This window comes from Melanerpes formicivorus, unplaced genomic scaffold (assembly GCF_026170545.1).
Source record: "Melanerpes formicivorus ecotype bairdi unplaced genomic scaffold, bMelFor1.0.p_v2 SCAF_2, whole genome shotgun sequence".
Classification (NCBI taxonomy): domain Eukaryota; kingdom Metazoa; phylum Chordata; class Aves; order Piciformes; family Picidae; genus Melanerpes; species Melanerpes formicivorus.
Genome location: NW_027142354.1, coordinates 50,075,694 through 50,098,363, shown reverse-complemented (window position 1 = coordinate 50,098,363; position 22,670 = coordinate 50,075,694). Strand labels below are relative to the sequence as shown.

Below are 22,670 nucleotides of genomic sequence, written 5' to 3'. Positions count from 1 at the left end.
GCTTAGACAAAATACAGAGAAAAGGCAGAGACTCAGATGTAACACCTCCATACTCTTATTTCTCCTGTTTTGGGAAGGATGGACCAGCCTGCAGTCATCTGTGCCCCTCCAGGATGCTACTATGATGTTGGGATACACAAAGAAAGAAACAGATTAAGAAAAAGATTAGCAGGTCATGCCCCTATCTGCTCTTTGTGGGTCTGTTTAGTGCAGTGTTTGGTTGCAAAATGTGTACTTTGTGAAAGACAAGCAAGATTATTCAGAGCAGAAGACACAAAACAGCATCTGTCTATCTAAAGCTCCTCCCTTCAGTGCACCTGTGGAGTGACTCTGACAGGAGACATGCAGGATGGCAACCTGAGGAGAACCTGTGCACCAAATTGGCCCCATGGTTTTTGGTAAGTGCAGTTTGCATTAGAAGAGCAGCATGTCCCAAACCTGTCCCAGACACCCAGGTTTGCCTTCAGAGAGGATGCAATTTGCAGTACTGTCATAAGTTGGGTTTGTTTTTTTACAATTCAATTGCTCAGTGACATTTTTGTAGGGAGGCAGCATGAAGTGGGTCCATCTTCTTCTCAAGCATTTTTAAGCTGAGAACTACACACACACAGACATGCACTTATTCCTCTCACTGCTGGAGACAGAGAGACTATGTTATTTTCTCTCTCTTTAAGACAGGGACATACTTTTTTCCAGACATCCAAACACTGATTTTTAACAGACTTAAAACACATAGTCCATTAATCTCTGCTCAAAAAAGTTGAACTGACATCAGTCTCATCAATTCTGCTTTTGAGATGGGTATCAGTAACTGGTAATTCTGGGAGCCTTCAGCACAGCTCTAGCAGAGCTGTATAGCCAAAGCAGTGTAAGAAAAAGCATGTTTTGTTGTGGGAAAAGGGCCTGCAAAACTTAAATCTGGAAGAGGGTTTAAGAGCCAGTGACAACATAAAAAGCATAATATTTTAGTTCCCTCACTACATTTGACTTAGAAAATGCTCTTTAAATTCTATTTACATAAAAATGACAAGCACTGGCTCACAAGAGAAAAAAGATTGCACAAAACAGCAAATGTTTGCAACCTTCTTTTGGCAAGTTCAAGCTGACAACCTTAGCTTTTAATCCAATCCTATGATACATTTTTCTTAATCAAAAGGAAAAAAAAATCCATAAGTTTTTAAATATCATCCCTGGACAGCTGAAAATTAGCATTTTAAATGCATTTTTTCTTTTCTCATCATAGACATTGACTCTTTCCTGAGGTTCAGGGTTTGTGTTGTGCACACTCACAGGAAACTAGATGCTGCCTAATTATGAAACTCTAACCCCGTGGATTTCCGAAGTCCATGGAAATTTTTCACAATTCTGCCTAAGTCAAATAGGTTTCCTATGAAGGACAAAATTCTGCTAATCAGCAGTAATGGAAAACAAAGGACAAAATTTTGCAGATCATATTGTCTCTGGATTTTAAGTATTGCCCAGTGGTTCTTAGAGAAAGAAAGAAGAATTCAGAACAAATACTTGTGCCAAAACCGTAGTAACATTTTGCATCATCTGCAATTGATAACGAAAGCAATAAAATAAGTGTAGCTATGTAGCTAGGTTTCTTACAAAAACAGACAAGAGTTTCATCATGTTATCAGTTCATTTTTAATGACTAACACTATCTACAAAGTAGACGTATTTGAGAAGCAACTAATCTAGTACCAAAGAATCAGCCTTACATTTTTTCTGAGCTGCACATGCATTTTATGCACAAGAGCCTACATATGCAGCCATAATCATATGAAAACTTTCCCTAGCCCACCTCCTCATTCTACTTGGGAATGTTTTAGTATCAGAGACAGGGTCAGAGAAGTTAGATGTTTCTATAGCTGCATCCAATGTCCTTTTCACTGATTCTTGCTTTTCATACTACTGTCATGGGAGGAAGGCTTACTGGTTTGTGGTGGCATGACAAGAACTCTTGTATCAAATATGATGGCATGTTCATGATATTCCTCAAGTCAGAGGGAATAAGCTAAACTATTTCTGACACTGTAGCCTTGTTTTAATTCAGTAATTTGTTTATTTCTGTGAGTTATCAGAGTTTCTAATTAAATCAAATAATTAAGAGGAATGATATAAAACTATATGCAGATAGACTCATTTAAATTCTATATTGGCTCATCCTCCCACACCCAATTATGAGCAGGCTGTGCTGTTATTCAGTGGTGTTGCAAAAGTGCTCTGGAAGTACTTGTGCTGTGTTTCTGAAATCATATGAAAATGCCAGTACATATTTTTAACATCACTTGGTAAAAGAAGAAAAGGAACACAGCTCTGTACAAAACTGAGCCATGACAACAGGGCTCCTTTTGTATCATTTATATGATACAACAAAATACCTTTTAAAAGTTCATCATATTTCAATTTTTTAACTACTCTAAGAACACATGAAGATATTCTTCATGTCTTCTCAAATGTACAGTCTGTGTCCAGTCTTCTGCTGCTTCAGCAAGCTCCCAGCAGAAGTACACTAACTAGCTACAGGATATCCTATCTTGCTGTACATCATTATTGAAGTAATATGAAGTAGAATCTCCAGGCTATTATATTTACTTTTTCATTGAAAATTGTTCATCTGAACAAAAGCAACTTTGCATTGAACACAATCTGCACTTCCCTGATGAGATGTTTTTGATTGCTGTAGCTTGAAGTGCTGCCTTGAACTTGGCAGAAAAAGCAGCTTGTTTTCACAATACCTACTCTGAATCATCCAAAGGTAGGTGAAGAGTTAACATTCATGTCTGGGTTTCAATACTCTGCTTTATTATGGCACCTGCCAGTGAAGAACTCAGAGCAATTTGTGAACATTAATCAGCTGAGCCTCATGACTATTCAGCCAGTATGTTATTACACAGACTGGTAAACAGAGATGTGAAAACACATCACTTCTTGGTATGGCTGTAAGAGATGAGCAGTACCTTTGTCTCCCTCTTTGTCCTCTAGCCTGAGGAATTCATGCTTTAGACAGACAAGGCAGAGGAACAAAATCAGAAATTACAAACAAAACTCAAGAGTGTTTATGTGGAGGACAGCAAGACTGGTAAGTGTGAAGGGTACACATCCAAAATCAAAGGCTGCTAACTGCTTTTATTAGCAGTGAAAGCTCTGCCTTGAAGAGAGTGGAGGCAGAAAAGCTGAGACTAAGCTCATAAACTGAGTGTTTGTTCCTCTTCCCTTCAGTGACTCCATGACATGGCATCATGTCATTCTTGTAAATGTTTCAAAGAAAAGTTTTTGAATTATAGTCCTTTGCTCTAGTCCCTGCTGCTAGAAAGGGCTATACAAACATCAGCCATACACTCCTCAAATAAAATTCAACCAGAGCTTTTGTTTACATGGTTTGTCCTTAAAACCTGCACTCAGCTGCAACTTCCAGCCATAGCTGCCTCATTAAAAGTGAACCTTTTATTTTAAACATAGTACATTTTGTAACAGGAAAATCAATATACAGTAACCCAGAGTCCTGCAGACAACAGCTGCAGGACATAATGTGACGACAAAAAGTTGAGAACAGTTATTTTGGCAGTTATATGTTCAGCTAATCTTTCATTTTTGTTTTTAATGGCACCAAACTACAAAGACCTGAGATTTCTCCCTACCTGGTGACTCAAAGCTACACAAAATGAAGAAACTAAGAAACCTCTATTTTCAGCATTAAAGGCTATTCTCTGAAAAATAATTCAGTTGTTACTTATTTTTTCCATTATAGGATACTGTAAGAGGGCAGCTCTTCCCAGAGCTACAGAGAGATGTGTGTGCTGCACAGGAGAAGACGACAAACATAAAGATCTTAATAGAGATTTTGATTCTGATCATCTGTTAATTTCTCTTTATTTACAATTAGAAACAAACTACTCCATATATGACAACACTAAATGCTGAATCTGTGAATAAACTACGGATTTTTAGAACCTATCTATTTGTCCTTAGAAGGTGGGAGATGATCAGTTCTCTAAAATGCATGTAATTCACTTCAATTACAAAATAAATACATTTCTTTGGTGAGCAAGAGGCTAAGGGTGCTAGATCATTTTGTACTGAAATTGCTTTTTTTCACCGTATCCCACCGAGTATATTTTCCTCAGATAATGAAATTGGATTTTTAAAGGTTTCCAATCCAGATTTATGTGGCAAATGCTTTAATTAAGATTGATATATTCCATTTGTTTAGCTTTGAGATTTTGATACGGGAAGTTTTAACTTGAACTGCATTGCCCTCTAGCGCTGTGACGGGGCCGGCCGCAGTGATGTCACTAGCACATGCAGTGTGAGCACAGGCAGCCAGCTCATGCAGAGCTGCCTAAATGCTGACAAACCCTTCTTGGAGACGCATGTCACAGCAGCTAGACAGGGGCACCCTTCCAACAGAACCACAAGTGCACAAGGGAAAACAGTAAACCTGTCTTCTATTCCAGGGACGTCATGATCGAAACAGCTACTTTCGGACTCCAGCCAAGACTCCTGCCTGCTAATTTCTGTTTAAATGAGTTCGTATGAGAAATTAAGCAAGTTTGCACAGCCTATTATTTCTGACAGGCTTCAGAGGACTTCACGCTGTGCAAGTTTCACAAGCTCGTGGCTGACAGCTTGCTGGAGAGATGAGTTCTCAATCTAAACCTGTCCTGGGCTTTGCAGCAACTTCTTGGGTAAAGAGATAACTCTCAACAGAACTCAAACCATCTGCGTGCTGTGCAAGGGATCCAATCACAGCTTGCTATGGAGGATGATTTTTAAGATGACTACCTACCTTGGTGATAAATCGAATTCATCAATACCTGGATATTTGAAAGTGTCTGCACTAAATAATGGCAACCTCTCTGCAAACAACTCCAATGAGACAGCAAGCAATCTGGATTCACCTGCCTTGGATATCAGTAGGGCAATAATTGTGGGACTTATCCTAGGTGCCTTTATACTGTTTGCTATTGTAGGTAATATCTTGGTAATTCTCTCTGTTGCTTGCAATAGACATTTAAGAATCCCTACAAACTATTTCATAATTAACCTCGCAATAGCAGATTTGTTGCTGAGTTTTACTGTCCTTCCATTCTCTGCCACACTGGAAATCCTTGGCTACTGGGTTTTGGGGAGGATATTTTGTGATATCTGGGCAGCAGTTGATGTGCTGTGCTGTACAGCTTCTATTTTAAGCCTGTGTGCAATTTCTATAGATAGATATATAGGGGTGCGTTATTCCCTCCAGTATCCAACTTTGGTAACGAGGAGAAGGGCAATTTTAGCTCTCATAGGTGTCTGGGTCCTTTCCATGGTAATTTCTATTGGGCCTCTTTTGGGCTGGAAAGAGCCAGCACCCAAGGATGATAAAGAGTGTCGTATCACTGAAGAACCATTCTATGCTTTATTTTCCTCCTTGGGGTCATTTTACATTCCTTTAATCGTCATCCTCGTGATGTACTGCCGGGTCTACATAGTGGCAAAAAGGACTACTAAAAACCTGGAAGCTGGGGTTATGAAAGAAATGTCCAACTCTAAGGAGCTGACTTTACGGATTCATTACAAGAACATCCACGAGGACACACTAAACAGCACCAAACCCAAGGGTCACAATCCCAGGAGCTCCTTAGCTTTCAAACTTTTTAAATTCTCTAGAGAAAAAAAGGCAGCCAAGACGCTGGGAATCGTGGTTGGCATGTTTATCTTGTGCTGGCTACCTTTCTTCATTGTTCTGCCACTAGGTAAGTTGCTCATCCAGGGGTTACGAGGGGAGGGGGAGGAAGAAGGTTAGTTGTGAAGAAGGTTAGTTGTCTACTACAGAAATACCACAGAAAAAAAAATCAGATGAATGCTAAGTAGATACCAATTTGAGAGCTGCAGTGAAAGGAAGGGAAGTGAAAGTAATTTACTTCTGCTGTTGGCTTTTTCAAAGAGTCATGCTGAAACTTTGTAAAGTGTCCAGTTTGCAGAAAGCCTGCTCATCTGGTAAGTCCTTATCAGTGACTGGGCAAATGTCAGTCAAATCAGGGGACACTTATCTTCAGAGCTTTTATATATTACATCCTCCTTTGTGGTCTTTGTTTGAATTTAATTTCGTTTCAGAAGCATTTTAATAGAGCACTTTAACAAAAATCTAGATAAGAACACAAAAACAGTTCCAGCACTGAAATTTTCTTGGCTTAGTTTACTGTTAAATATTTGGACTATAATATAGTAGGTCTTCTGGCATTATTAGGTGTCTTAAATAGAAGTGAATCTGCTCTAATGATGAGGTATAAAACTCCCCTGAGCTTTGGGAAGATGAAAAAGTTACAATTCTCAGTTCAAACATCATTGATCAAATCCCAAAAGCAAACACAAGAAGCCCACTGATCCCCTCAGAAAGGTTCTCATTGGTTTCAACAGGTTCAGGCATTTCAGGAGATTGCCATGTGAGCTTTTGGCAGCCACTTTGTTCACTTTCAAATTTAAAACACTATTGAAGCATTTGATGTGGCTTCTTGTTTGCTTTTTCTAATTTGCTCTGTGTTCCCAAGTCCTTGTGAATTTTGTTTGTATTATCTTTAACAGCAGCACTACCTCTGAAGTGAAACAGCTAAAGACATTGAATTGCTAAGCTTTCAAAAATATATGTCCAGACACAGACAATCTGGAAACCTAAATATGGAAAGAGGTGGGGAAAGGGAGGAAAAGCATTTATTAATTTTCTGTATTCTGTTTACTTGGTTACCCTACCAAAACATTTTTGAGTAGTAAACAAATATTTTTACAGACTGATGTAGAAAACAGAGTTCAGCAACCTGGTTACTGAAATGTGAATTTTCATGCTGAAATGTGATATTTAGGTTAGACTCTTAACTGCAAGACAACTCCTTAAAGCTATTGCAGGGTGATTTATGATACCAAAGTATTGTAAACTTCAAAACCTTTATGATTCAAGATCTGCATAAAGCTAATGTTAGGGATATGAAGAATTCCAAACGGAAGGAAAATTGTAAGCAAAGTTCTTTTCACCTATTAATGTTTAAAACCTTCTGCTGGCTCTTTAAGAAAGTTTATAACATAGAGCAAGTTTCCACCTGTTGCAAAAATACTTGTGGATATAAATATGATTTCACCATGTGGTACCAGCAGTAGTACTGGATATGCAGCTAGTAGGTCACTATGCAACTAGGATCACCCTTGATAAGGGAGACTCTGTCCTCAATTTTGAGTTAAGAAAAGAACTTTGTGGAGAAAGAAAAAAAAAAAAAAAAGGCAAATGGGAATGAATGGGAATGCAGCAGAGAACATCTTTAGCTCACAGAAGCCAGTATAGCTACTGACACTATTGAACAAACAAGAGAGCAGACCAGACCTTGCAAAACATTATGATCACAGGGCAGAAGCAATGTGAGAACCAATTAAGTTTCTTGAAAGAGTGTCAGTTTTCCCTTTGAGAAGTTATTTCAAAATCCCTGAGTTTTTTGAGAGGTTTAATGAGTTGCTGCTCGAGACACTGGAGTGGAGAATTTATTGCTTGTCACAATAAGATTTTGTCTCTCATATAAATTGTGTGGAAGGCAGTAGTGAGGTGACAGGCTGAGTGCCTTCACTACAGCATGTTGTCTGATGGCAGAGGTCCTGGGTGGGCTGAGAGGCTAAACCACTGACCTGCATCTGAGTGCCTGTAACCCCCAAGACGCTCATTTCAGTGCTGTGAGTACTTGGTGACCCACAGAGATGAGGTTCAGAAAAAGTTGCCATTATGTGACTTAGAAGAGGGAAAAAAAAACCCACCTTGTCATTACACAGTCTGCTGGATCTCCTGTTCTCTGCCTAGAAACCCTCCCAGGACCAACTCCTGATCAACAAACAGCCTTTAGTCTAAAAAGGAGAAAAAGATATACATTGTACACAGTAGAGTATCCAAATGCATCTAAATAGTAGGTACCTTCCCTTTGTGGTGCTGACAAGAAATAGAGCTGGGTTTGCTCCTTGTCCCTGATCTCTTTTTGAAACATATTTAGCGTGCTCCAAACCCTTGTATATTTCACCTCTGGGCATCAGTGTAAAGTTAATTAATGACAGGGATGACTAAAGCATTGCTCACTAAAACAAGAGGGGAAAAGACCTTTTCCTGACGTGCACAATGAAGCCGATCCTAACTGGAGAAGAGGGTGGATCAGTGAAGTAAGACTTCTTAAGGACCTTGCTGTGTGCTGCATCCCTCATACCAGAAATCATTTCCTTTGTTTCTTCAATCAAGTCACAAAATTAAATGAAATGCTGATAAAACCCTACAAAAAGCACACAATGGTATGAAATCCAAAGAGATTAGGTTTAGGTTGGTTTAGTTTAGGTTGGATGCGATGATCTTGAAGGTCTCTTCCAACCTGGTTTATTCTATTCTATTCTATTCTGTTCTATTCTATTCTATTCTAAAGGAAGATTGATGATTTGCAAAACTCTGCATAGGTGCCCTGGGCTGCTTTAGTCACAACCTACTCACTCATTAGTGTAAGACTGCAAACTACAATACCTTTTCTGTTACTGAGTGCAGACTAGATATTTCCCTTCACTATACTCGAAGGCTAGGCTTCTTCCTTAGCCTGTATTTTCCACACCTTCTATTTGCACCATTAACCCAAATCATACCTTCAAATCAGCATCTTTACCATTTTATTTTGCTCTGTGGTGTTTCACTCAGTAATACCATGACTCTGCAGAATGGAGTTAGCAGAGCAGTTCTGGATTTTTGAGGATGCAACCACAAAATATCTGACAAGTCAGTAAATGTTATTTCTGCAACACCTTGAAACTATGTCTTAGAAAATCTGCTTATATTTAGAGGTGCTCTCAGCTCTTTTAACCACTTTCCCAGACAAAATGATAACTCTTCTACTCTGATATTTTAATATATTCCACAGCTACTCATTTTGATATCCCAGGCAAAGGTTTACTGCATCAGGCAGCAGATACAGACTGGGAGCTGACGCAGTGCTGAAAGTAGGGATATTGCTTGAAGAAAAATTCCATGGCAAAGAAAAAGAAATAATACTGACACAGAGTGTTTTTCAAGCAAGAATCAAAAGGCTTTGCAAGGAAAGCTTTCTGACAGCACCCTGCATACAGCTGTAGAGAGGAATTACAGCACTGACACTATGACACACTGAGCACTGTGAAATGATCAGCACAAAGAATATCCACAGTCTCTTTTTGTAGGACTGAACCATGCTGCCTTTAGTGTTGAGCACCTGATGATGCAGCAAAACTTGCATCAAAGAGCCTCATGTGAGAAATTTGTTCTTCTTCCAGTAGTTACCAGATGCTCTTTCCAGACGGCAAAAGAGCTATAGAATATCCTTGTGCAGATTGGTAAATGCTCCACAGGCTTTGTAAACAGTTGTGTTGCCACTCAGAATTATTTGTGGTGCAGCACAAAATATCAAATTAAGACATATGTGTCTTTGAGACAACTTCTTGTACCATAAATCCAGTGACTCAGCTTTGAAGAGTAAATATCTTGCTTCTTAAAAACAACTGTTTCTGCCCCCCTCATACAGATCCATTCTTAGGCATCAGGACTATATTAACATGCATTGCTGAAAAATGCTGAGTGAAATAGAAGGAAGGATCATATGTTTTCCCCTGTCTTCTACGTACAAGTTTAGTCTGTTAACTGAGATATCAGAGTGGGATTACCAGTCTCCTCACACCTACAGACCCCCTTTGCAAAGAGAAAACTAGCCACCTCTGGTACTTCAAGCAAAGTGTATTAACTTCCTCAGGCTATTGCTTAGCTTCAGTGGAGATCTGTGGGGGTTGAATCAGCAGAGCATTATTCACTTCCCAGTTTAGAGCATAAGTCATTCTCTTCCAACAAAACCTGTGACCTTATACACTGAAGTCAGAAACAAAATTCCTGTAACTTAACTGGCAGTGGGATAAGGTCCCACAACTGTTTTGACTACCCTTAAATATATTGAGCTTTTGAAACCTCTCTAAAATAATTTAAAAAGGAACATAAAAAAAAATCTGCATGCTCTCAGTCTGGCAATACATAATTATTCTTAAAATAAAATGCTATTCAAGTACAGTATGTAGATTTATGTTACATCAGGCCAGCCTCTGAATCTCTGCACCAAACATACCAAATTAGGCCACTCAGTTTCCCATGGGAAACACTTGAAGGCATTAGGTCCAGTGCTGTCAGTGCTACTGGTTTCTGCTTTCTGCAAAGCTTCAGGTCTAGTTGTCTTTCATCTTATTTTGGTCTTGCCCCCTCTTTCCACCCTAACTAGCCTAGCTCACTGGATTTGATGCTCTGAGGTTAATAGTTATACAGAATTTGAACAAATTAATGATCTATGTGGCAATCTGACCCTTTGCCCACTTGCAGGTCAATCTTTTGTACAATGTTCAATTCCACAGATGATAGCAGGAACCATCTCCCCCTATGTTCTAGCCAATTCCTATAAAACTAAACATCATAAGGGCATTTCATGACCAGTACAGCACATTTCATCACAAGTGGAGGACTAGATTATTTCAAGATTATTCTTTGAAAACTAAAATAGCCTTGCTTAAGCCATGGTTTAAACATTTTGGTTTGCAAAGAATGCCAGTGGCCATCTACTTGCACACTTCTATTTGTCAGAACAAGAGTTGTTTGTTATTGAAGTAGATGAAACTGCACAAATTCTGGAGTACTGCCTATGGAGTTTTTTGATTTGCAGGTCAAAGGAACAAAGGGAAATCTTAAAGTGTTCAGTGTTAGAAAAACAAATATGTAGAGAAATACAGGAAAAATACAAAGGAATCAACTCATTGACTATTCAACCTTAGGGATGAGAGCAACTCCTATCTCAGGTCATCAGAAAGCTCCAAGGGGAAAAAAAAAACCCTCAGGACTGAGACACTGGGCAGCAATAGGAAATCTCAAACCTACTGAAGTCAAAGACAGGAGAGAAGTAATCATTTCAGAGGAAACACTGCAAACACGTGCTATTGCTCAGGTTGGTAGTCTTGATGAAAGCACTGACTAAACTTGTACACGTGCATAGCGTTCTACAGCATTGAGGCCATATCTCAGGATCTCAGCTGTATATTCTTTAGTGTACTTACCTGAGAAATATAGACATGAACAAAAAGGTTATGAGATTTTTAATGTCCTCACTAAAGTACTCCTCCATAGCCCACTGCAAGATTTTGAACTGTTTTGAGGGGCTTCCAAGTGACAACCAGAAACTAAAAGCTAAGTCTCTAAGTAATAAAAGAGGAAAAACATAATGGAAATTCATACATCTTTCCTCTTTCTTTTTCTTTCTGGGCCCTATAAATAAAGGTCCTATTTCTATTTTTTATAGCTCCTCTAAATAGCAATTTGCAAATGGTCTGTTGTGCCATAAGTTTTTAAAAATAATTTTAAACACTCAATAATTTAGAGCATTAAAATCATCTCTTGTATGATGCTACAGGAAGAAGAGTAATGGACTGCAGACCAGAGCAGGATCTCTGGAACTGACAGATTCTCTCTTCTGTCTATAAATCAGAGACGATCTTACAGTGCCAGGAATGCTAACGTTAGTAGTTCTGTGGTTAAATATATAGGCACTTGTGGGAAATGGTGATGAATCTGTAGACCCTTTGATGGGCCAAGAAGAGATTGACCTCAAAAGTATTGCTGTGTATCCGTGAGAAAATATTGTTATGTACCTGTGAATGAATACATTGTCATGTACCTTAGAATATCTGGAAAGTGCCTGAAATGAATGTGTAGTTTGTTTGAGGCTGAGAAAACTGCAAGGAGAAAAAATCTGGACTTAGCTCTACACAGCTATACTTGTCTATACTTGTCTATACTTGTCCCTATACAGCGACAGGCACTGTCTTTTGGAAAATACAGATATAGCTGTTCTGGTTTGAAATTGCTTGTAGTACATGGTGTAGCAGCTCTGGGGTTTAGTAAAAATATCTAATACCTATATGTACTACAACTACAACTTCCATCAGCAAAGTGTCAAGGGAGATAAAGTCCTGTTTTTATTTTGGACATTCTAGATAAGGGTCTGTTTTTTGAGCCCTTAAAAGGTTCTCAGATTTGAGCCATTGCGTATGAAATTCATGTAGATCTCAGAGAGCGATTTGTTCATCTGAAACATGAGGCATCCTTTATCAGGGACAGAAAGTGTGGATGGTGAGAAATTATGAATCTTAACTAGGATAAGTAAATAGAAACAATAACCTTTCCCAGTCTATGAGATAGCAAGAAAAGTGTTTTCCTTAGGCTTTTCTCTTACCCACAACATATCCATATGGAGATGTACACTTTGTGGTCAGGTTCTGCATTTGTTTGTATCTGCTATTTTATCTGACTCCTTATGAAGTTGCTACACAGGGTCAGGTCTTAGACTGGTATGAGTTATTGAGTTTAGTTAATACCAATAGTGTATTGATTTGCAGGCATTTATTTCACTCTTTGAATGGCTCAGGACAGTTAGGGGAGATTTCTCTGTATTACTTTCTTGACTCAAATGGAAAAGAAGGAAATGAAAACTTCAGGGGCTAAAGACTGGCTGAGTGACCCCTTACAAGTGCCTGTTCACCATAGGCTAGAAGGCTTCAGCAAAAGAAATAGGTGATCACTTCTAGGACTTCAATTCCTCACCACCACCAGGACAGTTTTCCTCACAGCTGGCCTAGATCCTCAGATATACGTGTAACAGAGCTGTTAATGCAATGAAGAATGAGAACTCCTTACTTGCGGCAGTGACATTTTGATATTTCTGTTTCGCCCACATTATTTTCTGCAATACCATTATCTAGCCAGTTATTCTTTATTTCATATTTCTTCTTCCTCAACTGCAAAGTGCCCTTTCCCCAACACACACACAAGTTGCTTCCAAACACAGAAGTGCAGATCTGCACTGTGTTGATGTCTGTGGGGTTCCTGCGATTCCGACGGTGCGCTCTAGCCCGCAATATTACCACTGGAATATGCAGCCCTAGACATCCCACAGAGGCAACATGCTCAAAAACCATAACCAACTGCTAGCTATCATTTAGTGTTTGTAGTAGTTACAATTTAACCATCTTTCCTTTAATTTTCTTTATTTAATTTTATCCTGTTGGTTTTGGAAGCTTTCCTTACTTCTTAAGATGTTTTTTCACTGTTGTCTTAATTCTCTTCTCCAGAAAGCCTGCAGTCCCTCCTAGCTTGATCAACTCCTAGTTTTATAATCATAGTCTCTATTTCATCCTTTACTGTTTGTAAACTGTGGGGTTTTTTTCCGTATTAAATAAGTCCAGGGGAATGTAAACAAACATTGAATGCTGGAAGGAAAGAAATCAGAAGCTTTAGAAATCCAATTAGCTTTAAAACCTTGGCACGCTGACTTGGCTAAGCATGTAGTTAAAAGGACCGCAGAAAGAAAGCTTAAATAAAAGACAAACACATCCTTTCTGCATTCTGTAAACTCAACAGCTCGGGCCAGAGGCAGCTTATTACTTTTACAGGGAGAATTTTACTAGCTATACACATCTAGCACGTGAGGTTTCCTTGCTGATAGGAAGTGGTCATAACTCAGCCATTAGCAGCTACCAGCAGTTACGGCTGCAGTAGGAATTACAGCATGAGCTGCAGGAGAGAAGCGCAGGTTCGAGGGCCAGGCCATCAGCAGTTATCCACTGCTTAGCTCTGGGAAAGTCTCTCACTGCTCACATCACAAATCTGAAGTAATTTTTTACAGGAAGGATGAGCTCCATCATAAAAAAAAAGTCTCACAAAGCAATAATTGTTTTTACAAAAGCTGTCTTCTCAAGAACAAATGGAAAGACAGGGGTTGATATTGTTGAAGCTTCCTGTTTTCCATGTTGCAGCATTCATTTGTTAGCATTGTGTATTTTGCAGTGGTTTCCATCAGCACAATTTTAAAACACTGGAATTTTCTCTTCTGTGGAATGTCGAAAAGTTCCGGTTTAACTCTGGTCAGAATGACTCCAATCTGCACTAAAAGGGAATAATTACCTCCTCTGAATGAAAGATTGCACGTTTGTCATCCGAGGTTACATCAATTATTTAAATGTGACCAGATTCTAAGAAACTTACAAATACTTAGAAGTTCTCTATTTCTCATTTTTATGTGTTCAAACTAGGTGTTCAAGGCCTTGTTGGATGAGGCCTTGAGCAACCTGGTCTAGTGGAAGGTCTCCCTGCCCTTGTCAGGGAGGTTGGAACTAGGTGGTCTTTAAGGTCCCTTCCAATCCAAACTATTCTATAAGTCTCTAAATCTATCAATACCCTCACTCAGTGTTGCAAGTTTTAAAACCATTCATTTTCTGCCTGTTGCATATAAAGACAAGTAGAATCAGATTCTACGGATTTTCTTTCATCTCAAGGCAATGACAAAAATTTGTATAGCAAAGCTCTCCTTCTACCCCATCACTGTTCCACAACGTAACTTATTGTAGCTAGATCACTATTACTGGAATATCAACTGACACATTGCAAAGTAGTTAAATACCTCCAGAGCAGTTTGTTTCAATAAAAAATAATGTTGTATTTGTCCCAGTAAACAGGAACATGCACTCACTCTAGGTTGGCTCTCGTCTAAGCAAGACTGAAATTAGAAGATTTTGAAACATGATTTTTTTTGGTAACAGGCAGCTAAACACACCACCTGTGAACCCAAAACTCAGCCACTCAAAATTTTCCTCCTTACTTCCGGGAAACTCACAGTACTTCTGCCCAACTATTATCTAATCTAAGTATCAAATACTCAATTCTGAACAGAAGTGGTGATTCTATGAGTAATGTAGATAGTAATGTAGATACTCAGCCCTGGTGAGACCCCACCTGGAGTACTGTGTCCAGTTCTGGAGCCCCTATTACAAGAGGGATGTGGAGGTGCTGGAACATGTCCAGAGAAGGGCCACAAGGATGATCAGAGGGCTGGAGCACCTCTCCTATGAGGACAGACTGAAGGAGTTGGGGCTGTTCAGTCTGCAGAAGAGAAGGCTCCAAGGTGACCTAATTGTGGCCTTCCAGTATCTGAAGGGGGCCTACAGGAAGGCTGGGGAAGGACTTCTCAGGATCTCAGGTAGTGATAGGACTAGGGGGAATGGAATGAAGCTGGAGGTGGGGAGATTCAGGCTAGATGTGAGGAGGAGGTTCTTCACCACGAGAGTGGTGAAACCCTGGAATGGGTTGTCCAGGGAGGTGGTCGAGGCCCTGTCCCTGGAGGTTAAGACCAGGCTGGAGGAGGCTCTGGCCAGCCTGATCTAGTGTGGGGTGTCCCTGACCATGGCGGGGGGGTTGGAACTAGATGATCCTTGTGGTCCCTTCCAACCCTGAATGATACTATGATACTATGATACTTAGCTGGTATCAAATACACAACTTACTACAAAATAATTGTTCATTTATAGGAAGTTAATGATAATAACAAAAATGACTAGAAAAGAGATTAGCAGTTGGAGGTAAAAACCAAAGAAGACATAAGGAGAGTAGAAATAAATATTTAAACGTTAAGAAGAAGAGAGGAAATGAGTAACTGTAAAGTGAACATGCTTGGCTGCAAAAAAAAAGGAAATGCAGAGCTATTAGAAAGAAGGCAGACAGCAGAGAAGAATGCAATCAATTTTAGATTTTAAAAACAGTAATAGTGTAAATTATTTTTCCACAGGGTACAAGTAATAAATAAATGGCATTCTTGAAATTACATACAGCCTAGATACCTTCACCCATGAAGATAGCTCACGCAAACATTAACATAGGTTGTGAACCTATTCAAATGTCCCTACCAGATGTAAGCTGAAGCATCTTGGGCTGTGTAACAGGAGCAGAGCCAGCAGATGGAGTGAAGCCGTTATGCTGGTTTACTCAATACTCACTAGACTGTGTCTGGCACACTGCATCCAAGCAGGGAAAACAATGATAAACTGGAGTGTATTCAGTGGAGACAACCAAAATAATCAAGAGCAGTTAAGTTTTCTCTCTCCTCCTGGAAGTAGATTGGGAAGTTTGGTCCAGTTAGTTGGTTGCACTGGCAGATCTAAATTTGCTGATAAGTTCTTTCTTCCATAACGTGGAAGTCAAAACTCAAACATGTCTTTGTGTATTGCACTTTTGTTAATAAGCTTGCCAACTCTTATATTAAGAATAATAAATAGAAGGTCCTAACTTTCCCATCCTTCCTTCCCCACAAATACAGCAGTCAGCGATGAGAGGTAGCAAAGGAGCAGGTAATGGGATGGAAGAAAAATAAAAGAACAGAAAAGAATCTAAGAGTTTAGTGTGTTTCTCCTCTGCAGAGGGCTACATCAAAACTTTCTTCAGTGAAGAGTTTTTCTTAATTAAGAGTATTGGGATTAAGCCAGTCCAGAAGATTTTCCTGCTGCTCACCCTTCTATTTTAAGGACTCCCAAAATCCACTGAAGTCCTTATGAGGCTTTGTCCTTTACAAAGGCTTTCAAAGACTCCCACTGACTCTAGTGGACTCTGAATTTCAATGTCTCAGTGGTGTTCTGGCCAGATATTCTGTAGAATATGTGAAGACAATTAATATGGCAAATTGTTTCCCACAATGCTCCCTAATTTCACTGGGGGTGCTTTATCTACTTTCTGTGTAATTAAGCCTTCATTATAAAGAACCAGTCAGCCCCTAAATGAAATTAGCTTTTACTGAGTAAAAGACTGAATTTCTTTTTATGATATTTGTTGTTGCTCAGTGCATTTCCAAACTGAGTAACTCCATGAGGTCCGGTGAGCATGGTCAAAAGCCAATCACAACTGAACAAGTTGATTGAGTTTCTGAAATATTTCCTCTTCTCCATTTGTGCTGGACATAGGCCTTGCAAGAGCTTCATTAGTGTCAATGGTGCAATTAGGGGTAAGATTGTGGTGCTACATTTAGGAAATCACAGTTTAGCACAGAAAAATAAAAGAGAATAGAAAATATACATTCTCTTAGAGTGAATCCATAAAGGATCAGCAGATGATCAGTTTGAGTAGGGAAGTAGGGAAGTCACTCTGGCTGCCCCCATCACAAATAAATCACTGAGGAGATAATCACATGCAAAAAATGTCCAGCCATTTTGAAAGGCAATCTAAATCAGTACAGGGAAATATTGAATCTGTTTATCAGGCTGCAATGGGAAAGTAGTCAGAGACTAGGGGAGGAAATATTAGTGTGATGTTTAGAGACTGTGTCTAATAGGCTTTGCTTTATCATTTTATCAAGGTACCAAAATAGACTCAGCTGTGTGCTCCTGATGGGTTAATTATGGGGTAAAGCATGTGTGCATAAACAAAAGATATTGTGAATTAGAAGAACAAGGTAGGGGAAAAGGTAATAATCTTAAAAATAGTAAGTATTATCAATATACGTTTTATAACTTTATATAGTGAAATCTAGTTGGAGCTTTGCATAACAGTCACCAAGTTAAACTATACTTAGAAGTATGGGCAGGTATGGTGACTTGGTGACATCCATCTAAACCACCTTCTGGATAATAATTAACAGCTCTTTTCCCACTGGAGAAAACTTGAGCTGGGATTCCACCTAGTGAGGAGGGACTGAACACAAAAACTCAGAAACTTTCTAAAGGTCTGAGAAGAATACCAAAGTAAATATCTATCTTGAACATTGCAGTTTGGTAACGGCTAATCCTCAACCTACATAATGGGTATACTTACCAAGGGACCTAAGACCATAGTGCCAGTGAGATTCCACTATTGCAAATGTAAACCACTGCTGGGTTGCCAAAACTTAAGCCATAATGTTTTCCTGACGATCACAGTTAAATTCTGCAGAGTTCATCAGAGAAAGGACTAGAAGGAATCTGAAAAGGTCATTCAAGCCATCCTCCAAGTCAAAGACTGGATTAGCTATACATAAATCAGTAGATGTGTGTCTACTCTGTTTTTAAGAGCCTCCAAGGTTGGATTTTTACACCCTTTCTTAGGCAGTATGTTCCATAATCCACATTTTAAAGGAGTTCCAGAAAACAAAACAAGAAAATTTTTAGTACAGGCTCTAAATGTTCCTTATTGTACAGAACAATGTTTGGTATTTGTTTTGTAATGTCACAAAGATGGCATTTTCCCTAAACTGAAGGATTATTAATTAGAAAATGAATCTTGAAAATGTTTGCAACTATGCATCTAGATTTTGGAGCATCTTCCTCATCTTGGCTGCTGCTATAAACTTAGATCAACTTTTCCCTGAATGTTTATAGGAATTTGACACCTGTTTAACAGCTTGTTATATAGAATCAGATGAGTTGTCATCAAGCAGTATGCAACACTCACAAAACAGTTTTTAGTGCTGTTGGAAATTTATCAAATGCAATTCATAGTTTCTCTGAAGTCAGACAGTGTACTCTGTACTTTCTGCAGCATCAGTTGGGACAGACATAGGATGTCCATCAGATGGACAGAATAGGCATCAGTCAAACCCTGCAAATCAGCAGCAGCAAAAAAGAATTAAGGGACATGGGAGCAAAGCACAAGAGTCCTGTGTATGGAGTAAAAGTCAGTAAAGTGCAGGAGTCATGAAAGAAACACTATGAGCCTTGTAACTTAAAATCTCAAATTTAATCTTAAGGGTTTAGCTCTGAGGTAATGGGTAGAGCTGTCTCTAGCTGGCAGCATCCCAAAACACTACTATGGAAATAAAGTCTATTTTTAGTGGATTCACAGGATCTTTCCTGACTCCTATTGTCCAGCTGAGGGGGAAGATGAGTCTCTCCATATAGCTGATGCCGTCTCAGAATCTTATTTTCTGTTCTGAGACAGCTTTCCCTTTTTTGTGATCTAAGGAGTCTCAGACTCCTACAGTCAGCACCAGTCCAGTACTGTCATCTAGATAAACAGCAGTATCTGCTGCATCCCATAAGAGCTATTTAGCCAAGAACCTAGGACACCTTTTGCATAGTTTTGAGGCCCAAGCCATGCCCTCTACATTGCTATGGGATGGGAAATATGCCTAGAATGATATCCCTCCCCACTAAGGCATCCTAACAGCCACAACTGACTCAGCTGCTTTTACAGCCCAAGGAATCTGAAACCACTCCAATTAAAAAGGCCATTCTTCTCAGAAATGTGACATTCAGGCTTGAGTGTCACCATCCATTTGAAAAACCCTTCAAATCCCACTACAATTCTTGACATAAGAATTCTCTCCTGACTCCCTACTCTTTGACTACTTGAGCCTGACACAAAGGTGTTTTCCCAGCTGGATAACTGTTGAATGCCTGCTTTGCTTTTAAAATGTCATACAGTGTTTTATAATGCCCAATTGCTAAATTTAGCTGATCAATTGCATGTTTATAATACTAAAAGTACAGGAAATGGATTTCCCGGTATGAGTTCTTTATTTGGGCAGCCTCTTTAGGGAAATTACTGGGTTGTGAGCAGAGGAGGAAGTATTCATAAAATAACCTGTTTGAGGAAGTATTCATAAAGTAACCTGTTTGGGTTACACCACTTTTATGAATGCCTGAGAATATGGGAAGTACCACAATTAACCTAGGTTTCAAGAGATTTGTTCTATCACAATAATTTAGATAGATGGGGCAATGTTCAGGAGCTGCCAAAGAATGTATTAGAAGTTATATGGTCTCTCTTAACATACCTCTTCCAAGTAGCCACGGAACAGTTAGGTTCCAAAATGACATTTGAAGGCTCTTTGAAGAAGGAACAACCTTACTCCGTGTGTGCTTTGTGCAACAGATTGGGCAACAGAAGTTTGACTTTTCCTTAGGATCAATACATGTTAATGCAGCAGGTATGTACATGTAGACACAAGGACTGCCTTTTATTTTTTTAATTCTACATTATTTATGTGTTCCTTTAGCTTTCAGATTCTTAGAAGGCATTTCCTTATTAGCTTTAAAAATAAAAAAAAATATAATGTTTTATTACCAAAAGACCAAAAATGAAAGCAACATACAGTGCTACAGGCTGGGGTCAGAGTGGCTGGAGAGCAGCCAGGCAGAGAGGGACCTGGGGGTACTGGTTGATGGTAGGCTGAACATGAGCCTGCAGTGTGCCCAGGCAGCCAGGAGGGCCAATGGCATCCTGGCCTGCATCAGGAACAGTGAGGCCAGCAGGAGCAGGGAGGTCATTCTACCCCTGTACACTGCACTGGTTAGGCCACACCACCTCGAGTACTGTGTCCAGTTCTGGGCCCCTCAGTTTAGGAAGGAGGTTGACTTACTGGAATGAGTCCAGAGAAGGGCAACAAAGTTGGTGAGGGGTTTGGAACACAAGCCCTATGAGGAGAGGCTGAGGGAGCTGGGGTTGCTTAGCCTGGAGAAGAGGAGACTCAGGGGTGACCTTATTGCTCTCTACAACTACCTGAAGGGAGGTTGCAGACAGGCAGATGTTGGTCTCTTCTCCCAGGCAGCCAGCACCAGAACAAGAGGACACAGTCTCTGGCTGTGCCAGGGGAGGTTTAGGTTGGATGTTAGGAAGAAGTTCTACAGAGAGAGTGATTGCCCATTGGAATGGGCTGCCCGGGGAGATGGTGGAGTCACCATCACTGGAGGTGTTCAGGAGGAGACTTGATGGGGTGCTTGGTGCCATGGTTTAGTTGTTTAGGTGCTGTTGGATTGGTTGATAGGTTGAACGCGATGATCTTGAAGGTCTCTTCCAACCTGGTCTATTCTATTCTATTCTATTCTATTCTATTCTATTCTATTCTATTCTATTCTATTCTAAACATTTTTAATAAACAGATTCTAACAGTGATCTGATGGGACTTTTATTCTTCCTAAAGGAAGACAAGCCAATTATCTCAGCTATTGTCTTTGCTTGTTTTTTTTCTGGACAGGATCTCTGTTCTCAGCTCTGAAGCCCCCTGAAACAATCTTCAAGGTGATTTTTTGGCTTGGCTACTTTAACAGCTGCTTGAATCCGATCATCTACCCTTGCTCAAGCAAAGAGTTCAAGAGGGCTTTTATACAGATCCTAAAATGCCAATGCCACCGTCGAAAGCAGTTTGGGTGCTGGACCTACAGCTACAGAAACTGGAATCGTTGTTCCTTTGAACACCATAGGAAGGACTCTCTGGAAGACAGCGGGAGTTTCCTAAGTGGCAGTCAAAGAACATTGTCTTCAGCATCTCCCAGCCCTGGCTACCTGAGCAAAATCTCTCACCCACACATGGAGATGTGCACATTACAGGAATGGAAAAACTCCAGCTCTTTCTTGTCTCCCTTACAGGAAGGCAGCAGACAAAAGGACCCATGCCAGTTCTTTACTTTCAATCTCTTAACAGAGCGCAACGGCCATGTTCCTGCTGGCAGCCAGGTTTCCAGCAACGGGGACCCTGAAGCCATCTGTGACACATTGAATGGCAAAACCAACTGTAGAGCAAACATGACACTGGAATGAACAGATGCTCAATGGTCTGCTCTCTGAACTGTTTGATGTTCAGCCCACTGGAAGAAATGGACTCTTGCACAGTTTCTCCATATGGCACTAGAAAGAAGCCACTGAGGAACAGGCAGATTTATGTCACAAGAGTGTCAGTGTAGGGGCTAACCATGCTCCCAGACAATTGCCAGAGAGGCTCCTGAAGTAAAAACAGAATGCAGGGAAGGTGCTGCATAAACCCAGGGAAGTGTACATACAATTATTTAGCTGTTGTGGAAGAGCTGTGGAAGCCAACCAATCTGTATATAGACAGAGTGTATAAGCATGGGGGTGGGCAGGGGCACTGTGTATGGGCTCTGTGTGTGTTCACATGTGCTAGACACATGTATGGATGCTGCGAATGGAAATGAGCAATGAAGTGTTGTTTGTACCTCGCCAGGATACTGGTTGCCATTGATTTTTCCTGTAAACTCTTTCTGTTGCTGTACTTCACTGTACATTAGCACTTTAGAAATTGAAAACATCATCAAAGATTAAAGTAATTTTGCAACAATTTAAACACTTGCACTCTTACTATAGGACTGGAATTCAGCTGCTTCCTTCACTGCAGTTTTCACTTCCAAATAAAACACTCATAGTGGTTAACTTAGCCATTGTAACTCCTAGGACACTCTTGTATCTCTCTGCAGCTGCTTCACATCCATGATCCTCATATCACCAACACCTGTAACTTCTGTATCCTTCACCATATATTCTTTTTGAAAGTTTGGAAATACCAGCAGTGATCTATGTTTCAAAACGTTAGTAAGTGCCCTGCAAACATACAGGCTGCCAGAGGATCTGATTTCTGAAAGCAACAATAAATCACTCCAAATACCTCACAAACAGAGTCGTGGGCAGAGCACAAAAGAGCACTGACCGCTGGAAGCCCAAAAGCCAGTGTTAGGACAAATAGGCTGAGCCTGTGGTTCTATCAGCACACTTTGAGCATTGTGACATGCATTTGAAGATTTTTACTTTGCCACTCAGATGAGAAGAGAAAGTCAAAACAATGGAGTAGTGTAAGTTTCACTGTCATTACTACGTTTTAGCTCAGTAACACAGCACTGAAACAGAATTACTAAGAATATCTTGTAGGACATTTTAGGTCATGTTTGGATGTTATTTTCATATCTTTCAATTAAGTGTGAATCATGAAACTAGTGACTGATTTTTTTTTACATGAAGTGGTACAAACCGTGGAAATTGGTATTTTCTCCTTCCTCCAACTGAGACTTTCCTTATTAGGAATTTTACTGTCATTTTT

General features: G+C 39.8%; 1 protein-coding gene across 2 annotated transcripts; it reads left to right on the top strand.

The window, feature by feature from the left end:
• Positions 1-268: 268 nt before the first annotated feature.
• On the top strand, positions 269-22,190 carry LOC137451872 (alpha-1B adrenergic receptor-like). Of its 2 annotated transcripts, XM_068159779.1 has the most exons (3): positions 269-398; positions 4,464-5,744; positions 20,820-22,190. In XM_068159779.1, the coding sequence occupies exons 2-3, from the start codon at positions 4,772-4,774 to the stop codon at positions 21,380-21,382; spliced, it is 1,536 nt and encodes a 511-aa protein (XP_068015880.1). In that variant the 5' UTR covers positions 269-398; positions 4,464-4,771; the 3' UTR covers positions 21,383-22,190. The 2 variants fall into 2 exon arrangements, with proteins under 2 accessions (XP_068015880.1, XP_068015870.1); XM_068159769.1 differs by lacking the exon at positions 269-398 and having other exon boundaries at positions 4,348-5,744.
• The last annotated feature ends 480 nt before the right edge of the window (positions 22,191-22,670 follow it).

Coding starts and splice junctions, on each gene's coding strand:
- LOC137451872 (XM_068159779.1), top strand. CDS start 4,772: ATGATTTTTAAGATGACTACCTACCTTGGTGATAAATCGAATTCATCA. Junction 5,745..20,819: donor CTTCATTGTTCTGCCACTAG/GTAAGTTGCTCA, acceptor TTTTCTGGACAG/GATCTCTGTTCTCAGCTCTG.